This window comes from Paralichthys olivaceus, chromosome 19 (genome assembly GCF_024713975.1).
Source record: "Paralichthys olivaceus isolate ysfri-2021 chromosome 19, ASM2471397v2, whole genome shotgun sequence".
Classification (NCBI taxonomy): domain Eukaryota; kingdom Metazoa; phylum Chordata; class Actinopteri; order Pleuronectiformes; family Paralichthyidae; genus Paralichthys; species Paralichthys olivaceus.
In genome coordinates this window covers 18861302-18882409 of record NC_091111.1, presented here as the reverse complement: position 1 = coordinate 18882409, position 21108 = coordinate 18861302, and the positions used below count along the sequence as shown (strand labels likewise).

General features: G+C 42.6%; 1 protein-coding gene across 5 annotated transcripts; it reads right to left on the bottom strand.

The window, feature by feature from the left end:
* Positions 1-2213: 2213 nt before the first annotated feature.
* Positions 2214-19948, bottom strand: LOC109641211 (dentin sialophosphoprotein-like). 5 transcript variants are annotated; one of them, XM_069514779.1, is made up of 32 exons: positions 19230-19948; positions 16806-17018; positions 14164-14289; positions 14027-14053; positions 12707-12733; positions 10612-12528; positions 10240-10365; positions 9819-10025; positions 9596-9658; positions 9172-9210; positions 8948-8989; positions 8787-8855; positions 8649-8684; positions 8505-8552; positions 7921-7974; positions 7795-7842; positions 7438-7710; positions 7259-7306; positions 7134-7175; positions 6962-6994; positions 6779-6826; positions 6651-6701; positions 6516-6563; positions 5980-6027; positions 5851-5895; positions 5619-5738; positions 5506-5541; positions 5119-5154; positions 4999-5025; positions 4364-4396; positions 3519-3563; positions 3143-3222 (listed from the first exon to the last, which is right to left on the bottom strand). In XM_069514779.1, exons 1-30 carry the CDS (start codon positions 19246-19248, stop codon positions 4365-4367), a joined length of 3948 nt encoding a protein of 1315 aa, XP_069370880.1. In that variant the 5' UTR covers positions 19249-19948; the 3' UTR covers positions 3143-3222; positions 3519-3563; position 4364. The 5 variants fall into 5 exon arrangements, 4 of the variants coding, with proteins under 4 accessions (XP_069370878.1, XP_069370879.1, XP_069370880.1 ...); XM_069514777.1 differs by lacking the exon at positions 4364-4396 and having other exon boundaries at positions 2214-3222; XM_069514780.1 differs by lacking the exon at positions 5506-5541.
* Between the last annotated feature and the right edge of the window lie 1160 nt (positions 19949-21108).

Below are 21108 nucleotides of genomic sequence, written 5' to 3'. Positions count from 1 at the left end.
TTTATTTCGTGTATGTTGACTTTTAAATATATCTGTGTGTGGTTTGAAGGGGACGGCATTCCCCCCCATCCCCCTACAAACCACCTACTGGTCGTATGTCAGGACGTGTTGTCAATATCTCCGGTGCTATTTGTTGAAGAATTGCTCTCTAGTGCCACCGGTGGTCAAAAACTCCACTGATCAACCAATAAAAACGCGACATGGTCTTTGTGGAACCGTCAGAGAAACTACCAACCGAAGATGAAACACCCGAATAAAAAAGATTCAAGTAGACTCTCTGCACCTGAACGTCCCGACACGAAGGAGAGAAACTCAGCGTCATTATTTAAATCCTGTGATCAGGGACGTCGTCGAGGTCAAACACAGCGTTCCTCCTTTAGGCTCATGAATATTCATGAAGACGAATAGATAATAAATAAATCCTTAGTTACAGCACAGCTCCGCAGCTCTGTGGCTCAATGACCACGTTACGCTCAGACGACAAAGAGCTGCTGGAATCATAAATCCAAACATCCGTGAGCTCAGAGCTAAACGCCGACACGTCAGCCGGGGTCGTTACGGTGACCTCACGCTGTAAATGGTTGTCAGATCTCATTTGGTCGTGAAACACGAGGAGCTCCTCACGTTCCTCAGGCCGGCTGACTTCAGATTCTGCAGGACGACCTCATTTCCTGTTCGTTAACTTGTAAACTCAGGTCGTCCGTCGAGCGTCGAGTTCAACAGTTCACACTAACGACATGCGGCGAACTGAGATTTGATTAAGAACAATGAAACGTCTCATCGCCGGAGTTCAAATCCAGATTCACACGAACAGTGACTCAGAACGAACTGCAGCGGTTTCTCTCGTTCTTCCTCTCGTCTCCGTTCACTTTGGACGTTTTACTTTGTGAACGCAACTTAAGACTCTCTGGGACCGTTTGAGGACGATGTGCCGCAAGTTTTGATAAAGTTAATAAAACCTAAACTAAATGATTGTCTAGTTTATATGTAATCGTTGTTACGGATAAGTGCACAAGGTAACCATAGCAACAATAGTGTTTTTACGTTATCAGGTTCCTGAAGTGAAACCACCTGAAAGCACGTAGTCGTGTTGAATCACATGCTGACAAAACGTTTCCATAGACTGTAAATAAAGATGGCCGACACGACAGCTCCGCAATAGTGACGCCCTCTAGTGGAAGGCTGTAGTATAGGTCAATAAATCTGCCTCCTCCTTGTCAGCAGAGTGGACATGGACCAAACTACAAAAAGTCAAGTTAGACATCCAAAAACAGTTTCTGTCATTTTAAGTAGTTTGCTTCACACTGATGTTTCTGGTAAGTTTGGTTTCAATCGGATATTTGACGCTGATTGACAGCTGAGACCGACTCACGATTGGTCGAGGCCTCGTCCATCTTTGTCCACAGTCTTTGGTCTCATCTCAGGTTTAAGCCCAGCGTGAAAACCCCCTTTGTTTCTTATCTGTATCGGGTTTTCATTCAGTAAGACGACAATAGCAAATTGCTGGTAATGTTCAGGTTTGTTGTCAGGCACCAAACCAGATCTCCGAACGAGTGAGGTAACAATATGTGAAGCGTCAGGATAAACGCGCTGATGCTTCAACATGACACCAACGACTTTCATCCACTGTGGCAGAAATCACAGCGTCTCATGAGTTGGTCACGTCAAAGTTGTCCTGCACAGAGTCCCTGTCCCTGAACGCACCACGTAATAAAAAAACACGAGTGTGTCTGAGACGGTTTCAGAGTTCTGACGTCACACGTGTTAAAATACACACTTATATTAAATTTATTGTCAATTAATTGACTTCATTTTTAAGATAAAGGTTTAATTTATTTATACAAATATTAACTACTACTAATTATAACTTAAAGGATTTAAAATACGTTTAATTAAAAAATGTTAATATTAAGTTATTACAATTAATTTGGCAGCACCTTTCAAAATAAAACCTGGAGTACATAAATACTTAATGTAAAAAATGTTTAGAATGAAAATCCTTCAACATTAACAGAAACCATTTGTTTCCCCACTTTATTTGAATTTTGGCAGCTCTTGTGTGGCTGTTGAAGCGATTACATAAAGTTTTTATACTAATAAAGTTTTACAAATCTCCTTGTTTATCGTATCGTTCACGTTATTTCTGGGCTTATTGTTCTAAGTCAGTTCTGGTTCGAGATAATAAACCACATGTGACTGGAGTCGAGTTTCTCTTTAAAGTCAGAAAACGGAACTTTTTATTTTGACTAAATATGAGTTTTTCTTCTTCTTCTTCTTGATTCTTCACTTTCGATCTAAACAAACGGCGAAACGTTGGTGAGACGCTGACGCTCAGAGACGGGGACGATGCTTGGATCAACTGTGGGAGCTCCTGGGATTTGACCCTCTGACTTTGACTGATGCAGCTGAAGCAGCAAACATAAAAAATAAAAAAAACTTCTTTTATATAATGAAGTTATGATTTTGGGTTCGAGAGAAATGAGGTCACAGCTGTGGAACAACCTCCCTCTGTCCATCAGCCACCTCAGTGTTTGAATGAAACTGCTTTTGTCTATTGTTTGCTTTATTTTACCCATTGTCTTGTATTCACGTGCAACATGTTCAATTAAATGTTATTAAATATTTAAATATATTATAGAACTGATTATGAATTTATTCAATTTGTCCTAATCCGAGTAACGTGTGGCTAGAAAAAAGAATAATGTGCAAATGTCCTGAACAATATGAAATTTAAAAAATCAGGAGCTTCAGGAGTGGACAGAAAAAAAGAACAACTGATTAACTCAGCCTCAATTATAAATATATATGTTATGTACATTAAATACGTTTATGAATATTAAAATATCTGAATATTAGTGATATTGAGCTGAGAGATTTAAGACAGGCATGCACAGCGAAGCGTCAGCGGAGGGTGAAATCCTCTCATTAAAAAAAAACCCAGGAGCTCAACCACGAGAAAAATAAATACACAAATGAATCAAAGACAAAATATGTCTGTCCCCTTGTTTTTGTCCACAGATTCAAACATCCCTCCTGCTGGAGTGGGAGTGCTGAGCCGTCAGACGTGAGGTTACTGCCCCGACGCCCTGGCTGCTCGCTGCTGCTCCAACATGGAGCGGAGTGCGGGGGACATCATGGCGGGGGACATCGCTGGGGTGAAAGGTCGTAGAGGGTACTGAGCATTTTTACCAGGGACGTAAATGCACTGGAAGTATCGCTGGCCTGAGAAGACGGAGAAGATGAATTATAGTAAATTGAATAAGTGGAACATTGAGCCTAAACTGAGCTCCAACTTTTGAAGTTCAACCAAACAAAAGAGAGAATAACTCAGAATATACTAACTGATTATTGTTCTCCTCATTTTAAAAGCTGTTTATAGTTGAATGATTAAGGTGCAGAACATGTAACCACAACGTCCCTGGTTCGTTTCTAAAGCTGCATGAATGTCTTCATGTTGAAAGTTTCAACAGGAATTGACTCTTTTCCTTCTTCGCAGACAGTAAAACTCTTTTCTCTACCTGGTTTCTTCTGTTCCGTGGCGTCGTCTTCAGTCTGAGGCTCTTCTGCAAAAGAACGGGAATGAAACAAATCAAAATGTGACTGTGTCTGTGTGAGAGAGGAAGACGAGAGGACAGACGATGAGGGTGAGTGTCCACATGCGTGTGAGGAGGAAGACGGAGCCTGCAGAGAGGACACAAATCACTCATAGCACAGCTGCTTCCTCCTCCTCTTCTTCTTCTTCTATTGTTTAATGTCTCTGCTTCCTGTGATTGGTCAGAAAGTCCAAACTATCCCAAAAGACAGTGTTTTGATGAAGCCGAGACGCCGTTAACTTAATACGTCACGAACTGGTTCATCCTCTTTGCTCAGATATACAAAGACGTGCAGCAGCTTTATCGCCGTGGGTTCAAGTCCCTCACAGAAAGCTGAGGATGGTTCACACGTCAGCTGGTTTTTAGAGAGAATGTTGTTCCTTCAAACTATCAGTCTGTCGTGGCTGCATCACGTACAGATACCCTCAGATCACCCTTTTCATTTAAACTCTGTGTCAGACGTCGACGGTGGAAAAGTGTAGAGTCACTCTGGTGGTGGTGGGGGGGGGGTGAGACTCTGCTGGATGACTCAGTAAGAACAGAACACTGATACCACACTTTACTGGGGTTTGGTTCATGGATCAAATTAGTCTGGATGAATATTATTGCTGCCGTCTTCATGACAGACGTTAATCTCCTGCAGTGAGCGGAGGCAAGTTTCTGAAGAACCAATCGTCTCGTTAGATTCTAATCACCGCTGGCGTCGTTAAGAGACAACGTCTCTTCGTACTGAGTCAACCAGAGGAGAGAAGGTGAAGATGAGCTGATACCTCAGGCCGCACAGGAAGCTCTCTTTGCTTTCTCTATGAACGACAAGCACACGAAGCGTTAACACGACAAATTGTGAGTCCGCGAAGCTTCAGTCGACAAAAAGTCGGAGACGTTTGGACTTGAACGTGTTTCTCTGTTCATCAAAGATTCTTTTTCAGTTTGTTCAAACTGTGATAATCTCTGAAATGATAAATGAAGCGTAAACACATTTTTATTCAGTGGTAATTATCTGTGGCTCCGGTTTCAACAGGATGAGGTTAAACTATCGTCTAGTTTAAAGCAGCACTGCGGAACATTTACTGAGCAGCAGCGCCCCCTGCAGCCACACACTGTGATTCACTCTGGGATCAGAGCTCTTGACTGTGTCGTCCTCGCTCACTGAACCGAAACTCGCAGGACATTACCCATGAGCCCCGGCTTCCTGAATCTGACTTCTTCATATTTTAAACTTTAACTTGTAACTGATCTACAGTTCAGCTTCACTCTGCTGAGTCAAGTTCAATCTTCTCACAGGAGAGGTTTTGTCGATGTGACCGTTTTCAAGTAATAAATAAAATGCTGAAGCTGAACATGAGCAGAATATGTCTCCTTGAAGACGGCTGGAGGTGAATATATATATATAAACTGTACTTACTGGCTTCAGACGGTTGTTTCTCTTTATCTACATTTAGAGAAAAGGCAAAAAAAAAAAAAGACTCAGTGTCAGTTGTAGATTAATCAGAGTCTAACTGTGAATCCAGACTTGATCTGATACCTGGAGCCGCTTTGTTCTCAGCCGGTTCAGCTTTGCCTGTAACAGGAGGAACGGTCAGTCCCGGTACTGAAGCCAAAACATCTCCCTTTAATCGTGGAGCACGTTTAATATCCTCACTGGTGTAACACAGCTCCACGTGTCTCTAATTCTATCTTTATCGTGCTTTAAACATTTAATCACATAATCTATGTGGTTAAGAGGAGGGATTTGACTCCAGTGGAGACTCTTCGTGTAAACATCGACTTTAACTTCTTGCATTTACAACCAGGGAGTCGACACAATCGTCTGAAGTGCTGAGGCGGAACAATCCAGTTGATTTCCTCTCGTGTCACAAGTTTACAAACTGAGAGGAGCAGCAACACGAGCGCATATAAAACATAAACTCACCTTTCCTCTCTGCTGCGGTTTCTGACTTCATCTTGGCTGAAAATGAAAGAAATGAAAGTTTCTGTGTACGTGTTCCACAGGAGCCTCTGGAGCGCTCGGGGTGGATGAGTTACCTGGTTCAGAGGAAGACGATCTGGCCGGTTTCTCCTCTTTGGCCTGCGAGGTCACGTTCGCCCTCTTGACGGCGTCGTGTCTCGTTCTCAGTCTGATCGGCTGCGGACGCGGCTCCGGATCTGTCCGAGTGATTTCAAGTCATCAGTTGGACTAAATTACAGTTCAGCAGAGTTGATAAAAATCATATAATCATGTAAAGCATTTCCTTTAATTAAATTCTGCACGTTTTACCTTTCTTGGCAGGAGCTGTCTTGGCTTTGCTTTTGACGGGAGACGCTTACGAGACGAGTAGAACGATTAGTTTCCAGTCGTCTCTCACATCCTGGTTCATTCATTTTTCATTCAGTCATCAGCACTTACCTGTCTTTTCGGAGGAGGACTTCCTCTTCTGTCGAACAGCTGCGGCCTCTAACACGGCGAGGACAGAGTCCTGATTAGTTTTCTATGTAAATCATCAGATTTCCCTTCACAGTAAAGACGGAGGTTCTTTTCCCAGTTTTCATTTAAGGCAAACCTGCAGCTTCATTTAAATTCATTTGTAGAGAATGTTTCTTGTTCCTCTCTCACTCAACACGTTGACGTGTCTTGGTGAGTCCCAGCTGCTGCTGCTGCGCCTTTTTATTCACATTATGAATCCTTGGAACGAATCACGTGTCCAAATTTAAAACTGCACGTCTTCAACAACAAACATGCTGTGAAGCTGATGAGATGAATATTTCTGGAGATAAACGAGCCACAGACGTGCACGAATGATTGGAAATTATTAGATGAAAACCATTTCATCACTTGGACGCTGAGTCTGAGCAGAATGAATCCCTACGTGTGGCTGCAGGGGGCGCTGTCGCTCGGTAAAAGTGACATAGTGTTGCTTTAATTAGACCTGAATGATGTTTTACCTTTCTTTGCAGCTGCAGGAGTCTTGTTTTTTTCTTTTACAGTTTTCTCTGTAAAAAAAAAAAAAAAAAATGTGAAAGAGTTGAATTCAGCTCGACGTGACGCTCAGACATTTGTCGTGTTATAATGTGCGTTACCTTTTTTCGCTGCTGCAGGACTTTTGGTTTTCTCTTCTTTTGCTGCGGAGTCTGTCACAACAATGAGAAGATCATTACTCTAAATAAATATTCACTGCGGTGGACAGAGACGTTAATGAGTCACTCACCTTTCTTTGCAGGAGCTGCTTTGGTTTTGTCTTTGGAAACAACAGCATCTACGATTAACAAATGATTGATGTTATTTATATCGTCTCAGTGTGTGAACCTGTTTGTGTTCTCGTGTGTTTCATTCATAACAACATTTAAGTGTAAAACAGAGAAAACATCATCTGACAATTATCATTAATCACCTTTCTTAGTTTTCTGTTTGGCTGCTGGCGGCTCTGAAGGATAATTGGAGAGAAGCAGTAAATTTTCCGTAATGAATTTATTCACACGTCACTGTTTCAGTGCAGCAGATGTAGTTTCCAACAGTTTGTTGACGAGTCGAGGATTTAATGGATCTGGGGAATTGAACCGTACCTTTCTCTGAGTCAGTCGCCTTCGTTGTTTTCTTCTTAGCAGCTGCAAATTGTCACATGTTCATTATTGTATCATTCACTGGTAAAAGAAAAATAATTATGTGCGTTTAAATAATAATGAAATACCTTTCTGGGGGGGTGGAGCCTTCACCTCTTCCTCCACAGTCACTGGTTCTTTTGAAAAAAAATAGTTCCATTAGTATATTTAATGGTTTTATTGTGAATGATAAAGTTTTTCAAGATTAATTCATTAATGTTCCTGAGAATGAACAGCAGCACTTTATTTCTACCAAACTCTTCCTCACCGTGGAGCAGAGTTGCGGCCGGCGGAGCTTCGGCAGCTGGAGCCTGAACCTCCGGCTGCACCGGGGCCTCCTGCACCGGGGCCTCCTGCTCTGGGGCCACTGGCGGCACCGCTTCAGCCGGCTGAGCTGGTTCTGGTGGAGGCTGCATCACCGGCTGCAGCGGCGGAGGATATGGTTGATAGTGCATCAGCGGGGGAGGGGGCTGATGGTAGAGCGGCTGCATCGGCGGCGGCGGCGCTCCGGGGTGGACGGTGAGAACAGGAGCAGACGGAGCTGAAAGAAGTAAAATAGTGTTTGTCGGGAGAAGAGAAATATGAGAAATATGAGTTATGGCTGATATGAGGCGGCTGTAAATACCTGACATGGTGGGAGGAGGGTACGGGTTGTCTGTGACGATGTGATGAACTGGAAGAGGAAGAGTTCACATGTTGACACGGAGGTTTTCAAAGTTATATATTGTTCATATCTAAAAGTTTTACTTACCGTACCAGCCAGGCGGAGACGGACAGTAGACGGGGGCAGGTCTGCAGGGGCCGACTGAAGGAGAGGGAAGAAAATAAATGTTGGGGGTTTGCATCCTTCAGTTATGACATCATAAGATCATTAAACATAATCAGATTAAAGTAAACATGAGGAATATCAGCGTCGGGGGCCGGATGCATTACGTCACATTGTTGTGAACACGATATCTCAGGAATGCATTGACGGAGTTTTAGTTTCAAACATTGAGTTGAACTCAAAGATGAATTGAACAGGATTTGGAGGTCAAAGGTCACTGTTTGTTATCTTCAGAGCACGAGAGAGACACTTTCACAGATTCTCATTATATTTGAGTGGTTTCAGGTCAAAGGTCACAAATCAGGATCTTTCTCTCGAACATCTCAAGTCGGCCTTCTGTAAATCTCTGCTCATCTTGACCAGTTGTCACTTGGACTCATATGAACTGAATATATTCAAGGTCAAAGGTCACAGGGACCTTATGAGTCTGTAAAAACTTTGTATATGGACAGAAACGGCTCTGGTTGGTGGATTTCTTTTCTAAATCATAGTGAAGAGATCAGTCAAACCTTCTTGTCCGGACTCTGGGACCTCGTCTTGTTTTTTGGACGCTGTCTCTGTCGTTAGAAACATTCAGATGTAAAAACAAGTCGTCCTCACACGGTTCATTTCTAATCTCTATTATCTACCACGAGTATAAATACACGCGTTACCTGTTTTGGAAGTTTTTGTCTTCTCGTCCCTCTTGACTTTGTATATTTGAAAGAGAAAACATGAGATTAATCACAAACGTGTATATTTTACTGCCATCAGTCGAAACCATTCATATCATCATTGTTGAGCTGTCGTACCTCTGAGAGGAACCGGGATTCTCCTGATCCTCCTGATCTTCGGCTCCAGACTCGCAACTCTGGGAAGAGCTGGACACGAACAAGTTTTATATCAAATACATTCAGTTTATTTTGAGGTAAATGTGGTTTGAAGGTGGAATCTTTGCAGTGTTCACTTTTACCTTTCCTTTTCGGCTTGTCGTCTGTTTTCACAGCGTCGCGGTCTGAAATTAAAAGAAAGTAGAAGTGGATAAATTGAACCTCACATTGTTTCAATTTCTATTTTGATGATTAGATGTTTTCCAGGCCTGAATTATTCTACATCAGCGTTTGAGACTAAAATATTAACTTCATTAACTTTATTTGTCTTTTAATCCCTGATTTTTTAATTAATTCATTGATTTACCTTTTTTCCTCCTCACAGCTGAAACCCTCCTCGGAGCCTCTGAAAATAAACACATGATGAGACGTGAAGCTACGAACAGGAAGAACAAACACTGAGCTGAGATTTTAACGAACCCGACCTGGAGTTTACATCCTGACAAAAACAGATATGAAGGATCGTTTTATTGCAATAACTTGTTTCTGTGACTGGAATGAATCCACATGCAACAGGTGGAAAACAACCTTTTCATGTGGACATTTTTTAATTATAGTTCAGAGACACTTTGCAAAGGTTTAAAACAGAGAGAGCAAATAACTAGAAATATGAAATACACATTAGCAGCAGGTCTGGAGAGTTAATGAAGTCTGATTTAAAAGTTACATCTTTAATATAAAGATATTTAGACTCTAATTCTAAAGATACAAATGTGATATTTCCCACAAACCTTTTTTCTCTGCAGTCTTGGTGCCGGACTCTTTGGTTTTAGCAGAATGTAAACACGGACAATCTGAAACCACCAAGCAGAGAATTCTACTTTATGACTGAAACTAGAGGGTTTGAAACTCTGATGTTGTTGTGGTTGTTGTTGTGGTTGTTGTTGTTGTTGTTGTTGTTGTTGTGGTTGTTGTTGTGGTTGTTGTTGTGGTTGTTGTTGTTGGTTCTCTGACCTGTGGCCTCACTCTTCGTCGCCTCCTCCTCAGGTTCAGGCAAAGGTTTGATCACATCCACCGTCGCCCGCTCCTCATCGTCGTCTTCATCGTACTCCTCTTTCTCATCTTCGGCTTCATCCACAGATCTCTGAGCTTCAGCCTCCGGCTCTTCGTCTCCTCCCTCGTCTTCCTCGACAGGAGCAGCAGGCTGACCGGTGACCGAGGCTGAAACAGGCAGAGTGTCTCCTCATGGATTTATAAACAGCAGGTGAGTTTTTTAAGAGGATGGTTGGAAGTTGTTTTTAATTTAAATGTGTTCCCGTCACAGTTTTTATAAAATCTGTACTTTTCTTCAAACACTGTGAAACTGAGCTTCTGTCAACACATTTCAAAACTTCAGCACAGGACAAAAACTACAGAGAAGACACGTGACACTGACCAGCTTCCTCTGCGTCACCCTCCTCAGCTTCATCTTCATCATCAGCCTGACTGAGCTGCTCCTCTTCCTCACCCACCTCAGTCTTTACTGCCTCCTGCTGGACAGTGGACGCCGCTGCAGTGGTGGCTTCATGGAAAGTATGAAAAAATAAAACTTAATTTTGATTAAAGACCAGATTCAGTGAAAGTATGAACTAAATAGAAAATAATAATATTAAATTAAATATTACAATTAATTAACACAGATTCATTAATTGACTCTTTCATTCTCCTCTGGTTACTAACGAGGAATTATAATTATAATAATAATAATATTTAATATTTCAAAAGATAATCCGCAACATTTATGTTTTCATAATGATGTAACTTTAACCTGCGAGCAGGACGTCATCATCTTCATCGTCTTCATCGTCCTCCTCCTCCTCCTCCTCACCAGCTAAAGACTCTGATATGATCTCGTCTTCGTCTTTTTCAGTGTAAACAAATTTAACTTCCTCTTGATCGAGGCTGAACTCAAGCGAGCTGGAATCAATATCTTCATCGTCGTCATCGTCGTCTTCATCACTTGTGTCATAGGTGATGTCATCGCTGTAGACAGTCTCTCCAACAGACCCTTCATCTGTTCCCAGAGCATCATCATCATCATCATCACCTAGGACTCCACTGTCTGTGCTCTCGAAGGGAGCGACGTCAACTTCCTCCTCAACTTTATCGTCTTCATCGTCTTCATCATCATCATCATCATCGTCTTCAGCGTCGAGGTCAACGCGGACATCTTTATCAAAGTCGATGTCGAGGTCATCGTCTCTGAGGTCACTGTCTTCATTGTCATCTTCATCATCTGCAAAGTGCTCAGAGGAGGCAACAGAGACGTCCTCCAGATCTTCATCATCATCCTCGTCATCATCACTGTCCTTCAGGTCTCCATAGTCTTCTTCAAGAGCGGCCAGAAGAAGAAGATCTTCCTCCTCTGGGAATTTGAGTTCCTCAATTTCATCATCTTCCTCATCCTCACCTACTGTGACGACAGGAGGAAGATCAAGCTTCAGGTCGTCTTCATCGCTGTCAGATGTCGCGACACCCTCAGCAAGTTTGTCATCTTCATCATCGTCATCGTCGCCATCCTCCTCTGCCTCCTCTTCACTGGAGAGAAGTGCAGATTCACTGAGGTCTGAGCTGTCGGAGAAGGCATCATCTTCATCATCTTCATCATCTTTGTCGTCTTCATCATCTTCATCAACTTTATCATCTTTGTCGTCTTCGTCATCTTCGTCGTCTTCATCATCTTTGTCTTCTTCATCTTCTTTATCAGCGTCATCAGGCAGAGTCACATCTTCATCGCTGACTTTGACGTCAACAGGTGCGTCAGACTCAGAGTCGGGAGACACGCCCGACTCTTCATCCTCAGAAGTGGAACTAGGTTCAGGAGAAACTTCATCATCATCATCCTCAGCATCAGCAGCTACAGACTCCTCTTCATCATCTTCATCAGCAGCATCTGTCTTCTCTTCCTCTACCTCATCATCTTCATCTTCTTTGTCCTCCTCTTCTTCTGCAGTCTCCTCTTTGGATTCACCTTCATCATCTTCATCAGTGTCTGCCGCAGCTGCTTCAGGTTCCTTCTCATCTTCATCATCATCTTCATCATCTTGCTCCACCTCAGCAGCTAATCCGTCCTCCTCTTCCTCGGCCACATCCTCCTCTTCATCCACAGCTGCTTCATCTTTCTTCTCCTCCTCTTTTTCTTCCTCATCAGGTCCTTCTTCCTCCTCCTCCTCGTCCTCGTCCTCCTCCTCGTCCTCGTCCTCGTCCTCCTCGTCCTCCTCCTCCACCTTATCCTCCACTTCCTTTCCCTCCTCTTCATCTTCTTCTTCCTCCTCCTCCTCTTCCTCCACCTCTGCCGCAGCTTCTTCTCCCTCTTCTTCATCGTCTTCAACTCCCCCTGCCTCCTCCACCTCCACCCCAGCCTCCCCCTCTCCTTCAGCTTCCTCCTCCTCGTAATCTTCCTCCTCCTCATATTCTTCCTCCTCCTCATACTCTTCCTCATCCTCATATTCTTCATCCTCATAATACTCATCCTCATATTCTTCATCCTCATAATACTCTTCATACTCCTCTTCCTCATCTAGTTGTTCCCCCTCTTCTGCATCTCCTTCATCCTGCTCCTCCTCCTCCTCCTCCTCCTCCTCCTCAGCAGCCTCCTCTTCGTCTCCCTCCTCCTCATCTCCCTCCTCCTCTTCCTCTACAGCTTCAACCACTGGTGGTTTCGTCTTTGCTTGCATCCCTACAACTGCAAAATAAAACCTGTTAATGATTCATTGTAATGAATCAACAAACTGAACAAAGTTTTCACGTCCACAATAAAAAGGTTTTAACACGTTTCAATGCTATTAAAAGAAAATTAACTGTCAATAAAACTATTCCAGTCGTGAACTGACTTTAATCAATCAAAGTAAAAAGTTACTGACCTTTACTTCGAGACGGTAGAAATTCTCCTGGGATTTAAAAAAATAAAAGTACAATCAGCAACTTGACGAAACAAAGATACTGAATGAAACATGTTGTGATTGTTATATTATAATATTGCAAGAGATTAGTGGCAGCAGTTAGCAAAGAACGTGAGTGAGGATTAGGGCCATGTTAAAGGAAATTAAGATTTCAAGAATAAAGAAGAATGTAAAGAATTTAATGTTACAAGAATAAAGTCGTATTTTAATGAGAGAGAAAAACGATAATATTAAAAGAACTAAGTTGTAATTTAACGAGAATTAAATCACAATTTAATGAAAATAAAATCATTTGAGAATAAAGTCGACAGTCGATATTTCGAGAAAAAGAAAAAACTATTTAGGATTCAATCTGTTGAATCCCGACTTTATTCCATGAGATTTTTTTTCCCCCCTCGTTAAATTGCACAAATCCTCTGTGGTAAGAAACTGACTCTTCTCACGAGAACAGTAAAGTTCTCTCAGGGAAACCACACGTCAGGTTTCACTGTTGGGTCCTGTTGCCTTCATTAGTGTTGCTGTTACAGGGAGATGAACAGAACTCGTCAGTTGTTATCTACAGTTAAACTACACATTCTCAGAAACACAGTAACTGGAGAATACCTTTTCTTTTCTTCACCTCCTCCTCCTCCTCCTCCTCATCCTCCTCCTCCTCCAACCATCTTGAATCTTTGAGATGGTTTATACATAAAGTCAGTTAAAAACTAACACCACAATAATAATAATGATAATAATCATCTGACCATGTTTTGTCTCACTGATCCACGTGTGTGTGTTTCTAGTCCATCACACGCTCTGTGCAAAGAAATCTTAAAACCAGGTCTGTGAATAGTCTTCATCCATCTTAGTTTTCAGTTCATTGACTGAAAATCCTTCTCCTCACATATTAAAGTTATTTTTTTAAGTCTCGACAGGAGAGTTTTGTTTCAGTTTGAGTTGCTGTTCTTTGTGATAAACTGCATTAGTAAAATAAGCCTCATCAGAGCCTCCCGGACGTAAAGATTATATTAAAATGACTGTTGGTTGTACATCAACTGTAAATGAAGATGGACGACAGCTCCAACAAGTGAAGCCAAAGAGCCTCCATCGCCCCCTGGTGGCTGGCTGCAGTACAGTGGGATAGTGGGAGGAAGTGCACATGCCTCGTCCATCTTTATTTACAGTCAGTGGTTGTACACAACATGTAAAATATATATAAATGTAATAAAGCACATTCAAAAAGCAGCAAGAGCCCGTTTCTCATTCAGCAACTGTAAAAATAAAAGCTGCAGCGGTACAAACCTTTTTTTCTCACGGCGTAGAGATTTGCTAGAGGAGAGCAGAGGGAACAGTGAGATCAGATCAACTGTGAACAAGTTTATTTAAAATAAATAATTTCACACACACACACACACACACACACACACAGAGCTCCGTACCTTCATCTTCTTCTGGAGCGACCAGGTTGGCAGCAAATTTGAACATCAAACTGATCAGGTTTGATGATTCCTCCACCGCATCGTTCACCACCTTCATGGGGTCTGAGCCGATCTTAGTGAGGCCTCCTGGTGGAGCAGCGACATGAACACACACACACACACACACACACACACACACACACACACACTGGTTAATTCAATCACTGCTTCTGTTCGATTGAAGCTGATCGTTCTCAATCAAACCCAACAAATAAAACATCAGTGAGAGCGTCTCACGTTTCCTCACTGCGGACGAAGCTCTCGTTCGTCTGCAGTGAGGAAACAAAACATCCACTTTAAAGCAAAAAGGTTAAACTGAGGTGGGACCACGCAACCGAAACCAAAACAAACGGGGATTTCAGGAATCGATCAGTGTCACATTAGGAGTAACCCACCGGCCAGTTTAACCACTGCAGGAGAACTTCAGTTTAGCAGATTGCTCAGCAGGTAGCACATGAAAAAAAACCACACTGACCCTCCTCCGTCGAGGTGCACGTGTTCTTATCTGCTTTTAAATTGTAGAAACCGTTGTTTCATCAGTCACAGTCTGGTGACGGGGACCAGTGTTCCCAGCATTCCAAGTGTTTGTCAGTGTTTTCTAACCCCGTTCACATGGATTTCATGGATCTTGATAAACAAATCAGATCCAAATAAAAAAGCAGATCCTGTGTTAAATGTGGTTTTACAGGTTGGGGCTGTGCGTGACTCTACTGAGTCTCATTCTAGTTTCAACTAAAGTTTGATAACGACATCTAAAGGATCACTGATGTATCAGCATTTCTGTTTTTTACTCCTTAACATCAGGATCATCATCTGCTTCCAAATATCCAAGTTGGGCTCTTGTGGTGTTTTCTGTGTTTTAGTCAAACACGATTAAATGTTTTATTTTCATTCTCTTTAAACATTTAATCAACCAGCTTCACATAAACAGGCAAAAGAAACACTGGGGGGGGGAAAAACACAACAGAGAGATGAAGCTGAAAATGTCAAACATGAAGCTTGGTTTGTCTGTTTTCAGATTTTTTTTTTTCAGTTATTTGAAACTGAGTTTTCTTCTTCTTCACAAATACGCAGGAGGCTCGAACGACTAAGAAACGAACAAGCTCACGTCAAAACTACACCCGACATCTTATTACAGTGCATCGTGAAACAGACAGGAAGCAGCGTCCTTCTGAATGTCTGCAGCTCATTATCAGTTAATGCCGTTAGTGGTAAATCAGCAGCTTCTGCTCTGAGGAGTTAGTAGCACATGAGGTTTCTTGCCTCTACGCTCTGAATCCTTAAAAACCTTCCTGACGCCAGGAGGCGGGCGACCTGGTTGGATGAGAGACACAGTCGCAATAAGCAAAGAGGTGAAGCACAAAGAGGAGGAAGATGAGGCGTTTCTCTGACGATGACGCAGACAGATGATGGGTTTGAATTAACACTGTGACGATAAGAACATTTACTTTTCTCTTAAATCGACGCAGACGGTGATTTGTCATCGTGTCGTTACTTCCGTCCTCTTATTCCAGATGAAATCGGGAATGAGGAGAATATTTCGCAGCTCTCTCCAGGAATAAAGTGTCCAACACGTTTGTTCTTGTTGCCGTGATGTTCAGGTTTGTGTGAATCGAGTGAAGAGTTAGAAAACAGACGCTTGTTTTGATGTTGGGAGGAGAAATGGTGATGACACAGTTTCACGAGAAAACATATGAACGAGTTATATTAGTAGAATTCGTGGTTGTTAGAAACCTGGAGAGCAAATAGTTCAAGGAAAAAAGTCAGAAGAGAAAGATAAAACAATAAAACAACATTCATGATGAAACACATTTGTAATGAGTGGTCACGTCGCACCTTTCGTGTTTTTATTGTTTTGCTCTATTTCATTTTTCTGTCTTTGTGAAGCACTTATTCAGTTTGTCTTGAGAAGTGATTTATAAATTCAATTATTTTATTTAACAGGAGACAGATCACACTGTGGGACTTCTCCTGAGGAGCAGCGCCCTCTGCAGGCACACGTGGAGATCTCTGACTGCGTTGTCTCACTCGCTGAACTGAAATATTACCCACGATCCTCTGCTTTCTGAACCAGAAGAGCAGCAGCTGTAACAAATGCACCAAACTCTGTTCAGAGTTCTTCATGTTTTTAAAGTTTCCCGCTGAACGTTGGAGATAAACTCTAGTTCTTAAAAACTTCTCAGTGTTTTGAAACTGATCACAGGTCAGCTTCGCTCTTCAACTGTCGGGAGCCGATTGTGACAGTTGAAGCTGGAGATCGAACCCAGTCAGCAGAGTTACAGAGAACAGACGCTCGGAGAGTGAAGGAGGAAACTCTCTCCACGTTCACACTCACACATCAAACTCTTTTTATCAAGCTGCTGGTTTGAGGTGAAAAAGTTGCATCGTGTTGCTTCAAGAATCCTGCTCGTCACAGATCAACTTAAATGCACCTGGATGCCACACAGGTGTGTTTGGTTCTCAGAGCAACGTGCCGACACTCAGACAGAAATCAAACCAGTTACCAGTTTTAATGTTGTGGCTTCACAACACGTAGATTCACCCTCTCGCTCCTCTACAGCGTCTGACTCCTGTGAACCTGAGAACGGAGCAGCGCTTCATACCTGAGAGAGTCTTGTAGTCCATCAGGTCGAACACGATGACAAACACGCAGGACCACGTGATGACGAGGGCCAGGACTAAGATCCAGGCCAGCGGGGAGCTGAACGTAGAGTGCACGTCCTCTGTGAACGTTTTCTTTGGGGTCCGTTGAGACGACGAGCCGGCGTCTCCGCTCTTACTGTCGATGACCATGGTGGTGGTGGTGGACGACCGCGCTGAGGAGGGAAGCATAAGAGACAGTGGTCAGATACAGAGATCATCTTGATCGCCCCCTGGTGGCTGGCTGCAGTGTAGGCCATACACTCTGCCTCCTCCGTGGATGGGACGTGGGCCTCAGTGAAAAGTCAAAGTGCGCGTTGAAGAAACTTTCTCGAAGATGGTTTCTGTCGTTTTCTCTCGTTCGTATCACGCTGATGTTTTTTTTTTAAAACATGGTGAAACATGGTGACTGACAGCTGAGACTGACTCAGGATTGGTCGAGCCCATGTGTCAGTGGGACGTTGCCGGTTTATCAGGTACATCTAGTATTAGTTTTGCTACTGAGGTGAGAATACAGCCGATAGACTGTGATTCTCTCAATGAAGTGGACTCGTCACACTGAGAAAAAACAACCGTCTTTGTGTTTGCACTTTGTTCAGCTTCTGAAACTTCTGCAGCAAAACCCTGAGACCAGACGTGAGAATCACACACGGAATCCAGTGAAACCTTTTCAGACAAACTCTCCTTCCCCCTCCGATCCGATGCCTCTGTCCAACGCCACTTCCCAAACCCAACTGTAAACGGTTTGACCGACCATCCGTGCACAACTCCTCCTTTTATGGCGGGAAAAACGCTTCTGTTGTTGCTCTGTCTCCATGACGGCTCGGCTCAGAGCGGCCAGACGGAGCTTTACTGTATCTATTCAGTCAGAACACAGCGAGGAGGCGTCATGGCGTTTCCTTAATCAGTCAGTTCAACACGCTGCTGCCAATAATCACGTGATTGAACCTGATGATTTCCCGTCTCTACCTCAGTCTTAAACATCTGCTGAGGACAAATGAGCTTCAGGTCTACAAATAAACAGGCGTCACATTTTAAATACTTAAAGAAAGAAACAAATCACAGCACTTTGTAAATATAAACCCGTGGAACTAGAACGGTTCTGAATTAGTTTGTTTTCGTGGAATGTTTCTAACTAACAGACAAACTCCACAGTTTAATTATGAACCACTGACTTTTTTCACACTTTTCATCGTAACCTCAGAGATCTACAACTTGCCGCTCTGTTTGCTTTCTGTTCACTCTCTCTGTTGCATTACCACGATTTTTTGATTTCTCACAGTTTCAGCTGCAGCATCTCTGGCAGAGCTGCGGTGGTTTCTCTCTCTCAGTTCTTTCACTCTTTGTACCTGTCGCACGTGAGGGTGAGCTTCCGGCGCACGAAGCCTCGTTACCGCTGTAGACTGAATTAGTTCTGAGGCAAACGCTGAAACACCAAAGACAACACCAGACGATTGTCTCCACTCTTTTTTTTTTTTGTCTCTGTGTCTTTTTAACAGTGAAAAATTTATATTTGCTCTGATTTATGTTTTCACTGAATAAATGTGTCATTAGTTGATTTGCTGCCAGAAACTACAGGAGATTCTCTTCAGTAAAGTCAAAAGCTTTTTGACTCAGATGTTTTTAAATGGAAAACAAGTGAAGCATCAAAATTCTGTTCTCATCTTAAAATCTTATCTTGTGTCTAAGCTTCCACAGCTTCACAGTTTGAAGTGAAACAGCAAAAGTAAATTAGAACGTTTCGCCACCATCGTTGAGAAATAACTGTTGGATATCCTAAAATAACGATATAAGTGCATTGTTGTTTTGAGAGCTTTCAACCAAATGCTTCAGTCTTCATCAGAGAATCTTCAACTCTCTCTGCAGAGTCCAACATAGTTTTTTAACCCTGATACTATTTGTATTATTGTCTTAAGAAATCCATATTTGCTCCAGACAAATGAATAGTTATCCCATAATTCAGGGGCCGGCACATTCATCCCGGTGTTTTCAGTTAATCTGGTTGTTTAGATCGAGTTTAAGAAATCAAACATTTACCTTTGAGAGTTTAATGCTTTCAGTGACATGTGAAACTCTCTTCTGTGACGTTTTTCCTCTCATTTAATTTCCCTTGTATAAAAATCAGAATCAGTCGATATAAAAGCTGCACCAGCACAGTGTTGATGCTGACTGATCCCATTCAGCTCTGCAGACGTCACCACGCCTCAAAGCTGAATTTCAAACAGCAGATACATGATAGCAGCATATTTTTAGATTCTTCCAATCGGGAAATTCTCCCACACACACCAGACCGCACAACATCACAGTGTGTGTGTGTGCAAAACAAAACACACACACATCAAACATCATGGTGAGGCTTCTTTGACATTAATGTGACGATACTTTACCTTCAACTGCTTCAGTCATACTGCAGTGTCAAAATAAAACGTCTATTCCAGCAGTAAATCCTCTGCGCACATTAAGTTGCCATGAAAACAAACGTTTGCCGCAGATCCTCGACTCCCGTGTGCGATTTAATCCCAGTCTTTAATTCCAATCCAGCAGCGTCACGTGAAAGGCTGGAGCCCCAACCCCTCAGGCCACGACCGGTAACTCTACACCTCTTTTTCCATTCGCCGCAATTAACTCTGCACTTTTCCTTTTCCCCTCCAGAAGTCAAAGAAGACCTCGATGGGTCCAGATGACTGAGCTGGTCCAGATGAGTGACGTCCCAAGGGGATGAGGCCGGAGAGTGGGACAGAGACCCGGTTGAGGTGGTCACTGTCTTTGCCCTTTGCCTGGTTGGGGCTTGGGTTGTAGCTCGAGCTGCCCCCCTCCCCTCCACTGCTCCAGCTCTGACAGATTTAGATCGACCACGGGGACTAATGGACGATGAAGAGAGAACTGGGAGAACGAGCTTCACGGTAACTTTATCCCACCGGCCACTGTTGCTGCTGGAGTCACGTGAATATAACGTGTGTGATGGTTCCACACGACTTAGAGCTATAAACAATCAGACGTCACACTCCAGAATCCCTCTTTATCTGATTTGGTCAAAAACTTCTCATCACCTACAGTAAAAAAAAGTCCCTGTTACATTCAGGCTGTGTCTCTGAGCCTCAGGCCCGGAGTTATTCTTAGAGCAGATCGCTGCTGTTGGTATTCTGCTTTGCCTTTTTAGGCCAGAGGCGTGACCTTAACACCCCCGGCCCACCGCCACCCAGCCCCCATGTTAACTAATCCCCCTTCTCCAGACCTCCAGCTCAGAGTAGAGCTGTCATCAGGCCTACAGAGAGGGGGGGGGGGGGGGGGGGGGGGAATGTTGGTGTGCTCCAAGTTAAAATTTGTGGCGATGTCATGGCGCTAAAAAAACTTTGCAGAGAAGGAGATAGTATCTCGATGCTCCTTAAAATGTGGATATGAGCCCTCGAGCCCATAAAGTTTGAAATGAAGACGTGTTCTGTGAGGTATCGTCCTCCAGCGTGAGTCCGACATGTTCCATAAAATAAAATTTTAAATCAAAAGGCACAATGTAAAACAATTAGTTCAGCAGAAAATTCGAAGAGCGGAATTTTAGAGATAAAGTGATCAAAATATGTCAAAGATAAAATCTGTATAATGTTTTTCAAAACGTTACTGGAGTAAAATAACAAATTAAATTGATTGGCAGAAGTATGAGCTCTACTAAATATTCAAATATGGAATCTTTATCTACGTGAGCAGATAATTAGAGTCATCAGAATACATGACATCTGTTCATCCTGAACCTTCTGATGAAAACCAACTTTTAGAGAGACATCGTGCACGTTGTATAAATGTAACCTGTTAATCTACAGCTGACTTTCTGTCACGACTTCAATCCTCCCAGTTTGTCGTCAGAAACCTTCTGGTGTCGGTGCCGCCACTTTTCTTCACTTTTCTGTAAATTCACTTCAACAACATTGAAACAGAGGAAACAGGAAAGTTTTTTACGAGGCTTTTATTGATTCACTTTCAAATGGAACTCTAAGTTTACAGAGACAAGCTAAGACAACATGATGATAACATGAACGTGATCTAAATATTTTAAGCAGTGTTGAGCAGCAAAAGTCATTATTCGATAGAAACGTGAGTCTTCATTGGAAACACATAAGATTCCAGTCAAGACAAATTCAAACACGACAGAAAAACATTTCTCAAAAGCATAAACTACTGCTGACATCAAGTGACTCTGAAATTAAAAAGTCAATCTTAACATCTGTGTTACAACTATATGACAACTGCACATTGAAATTACTTTTTACGTTT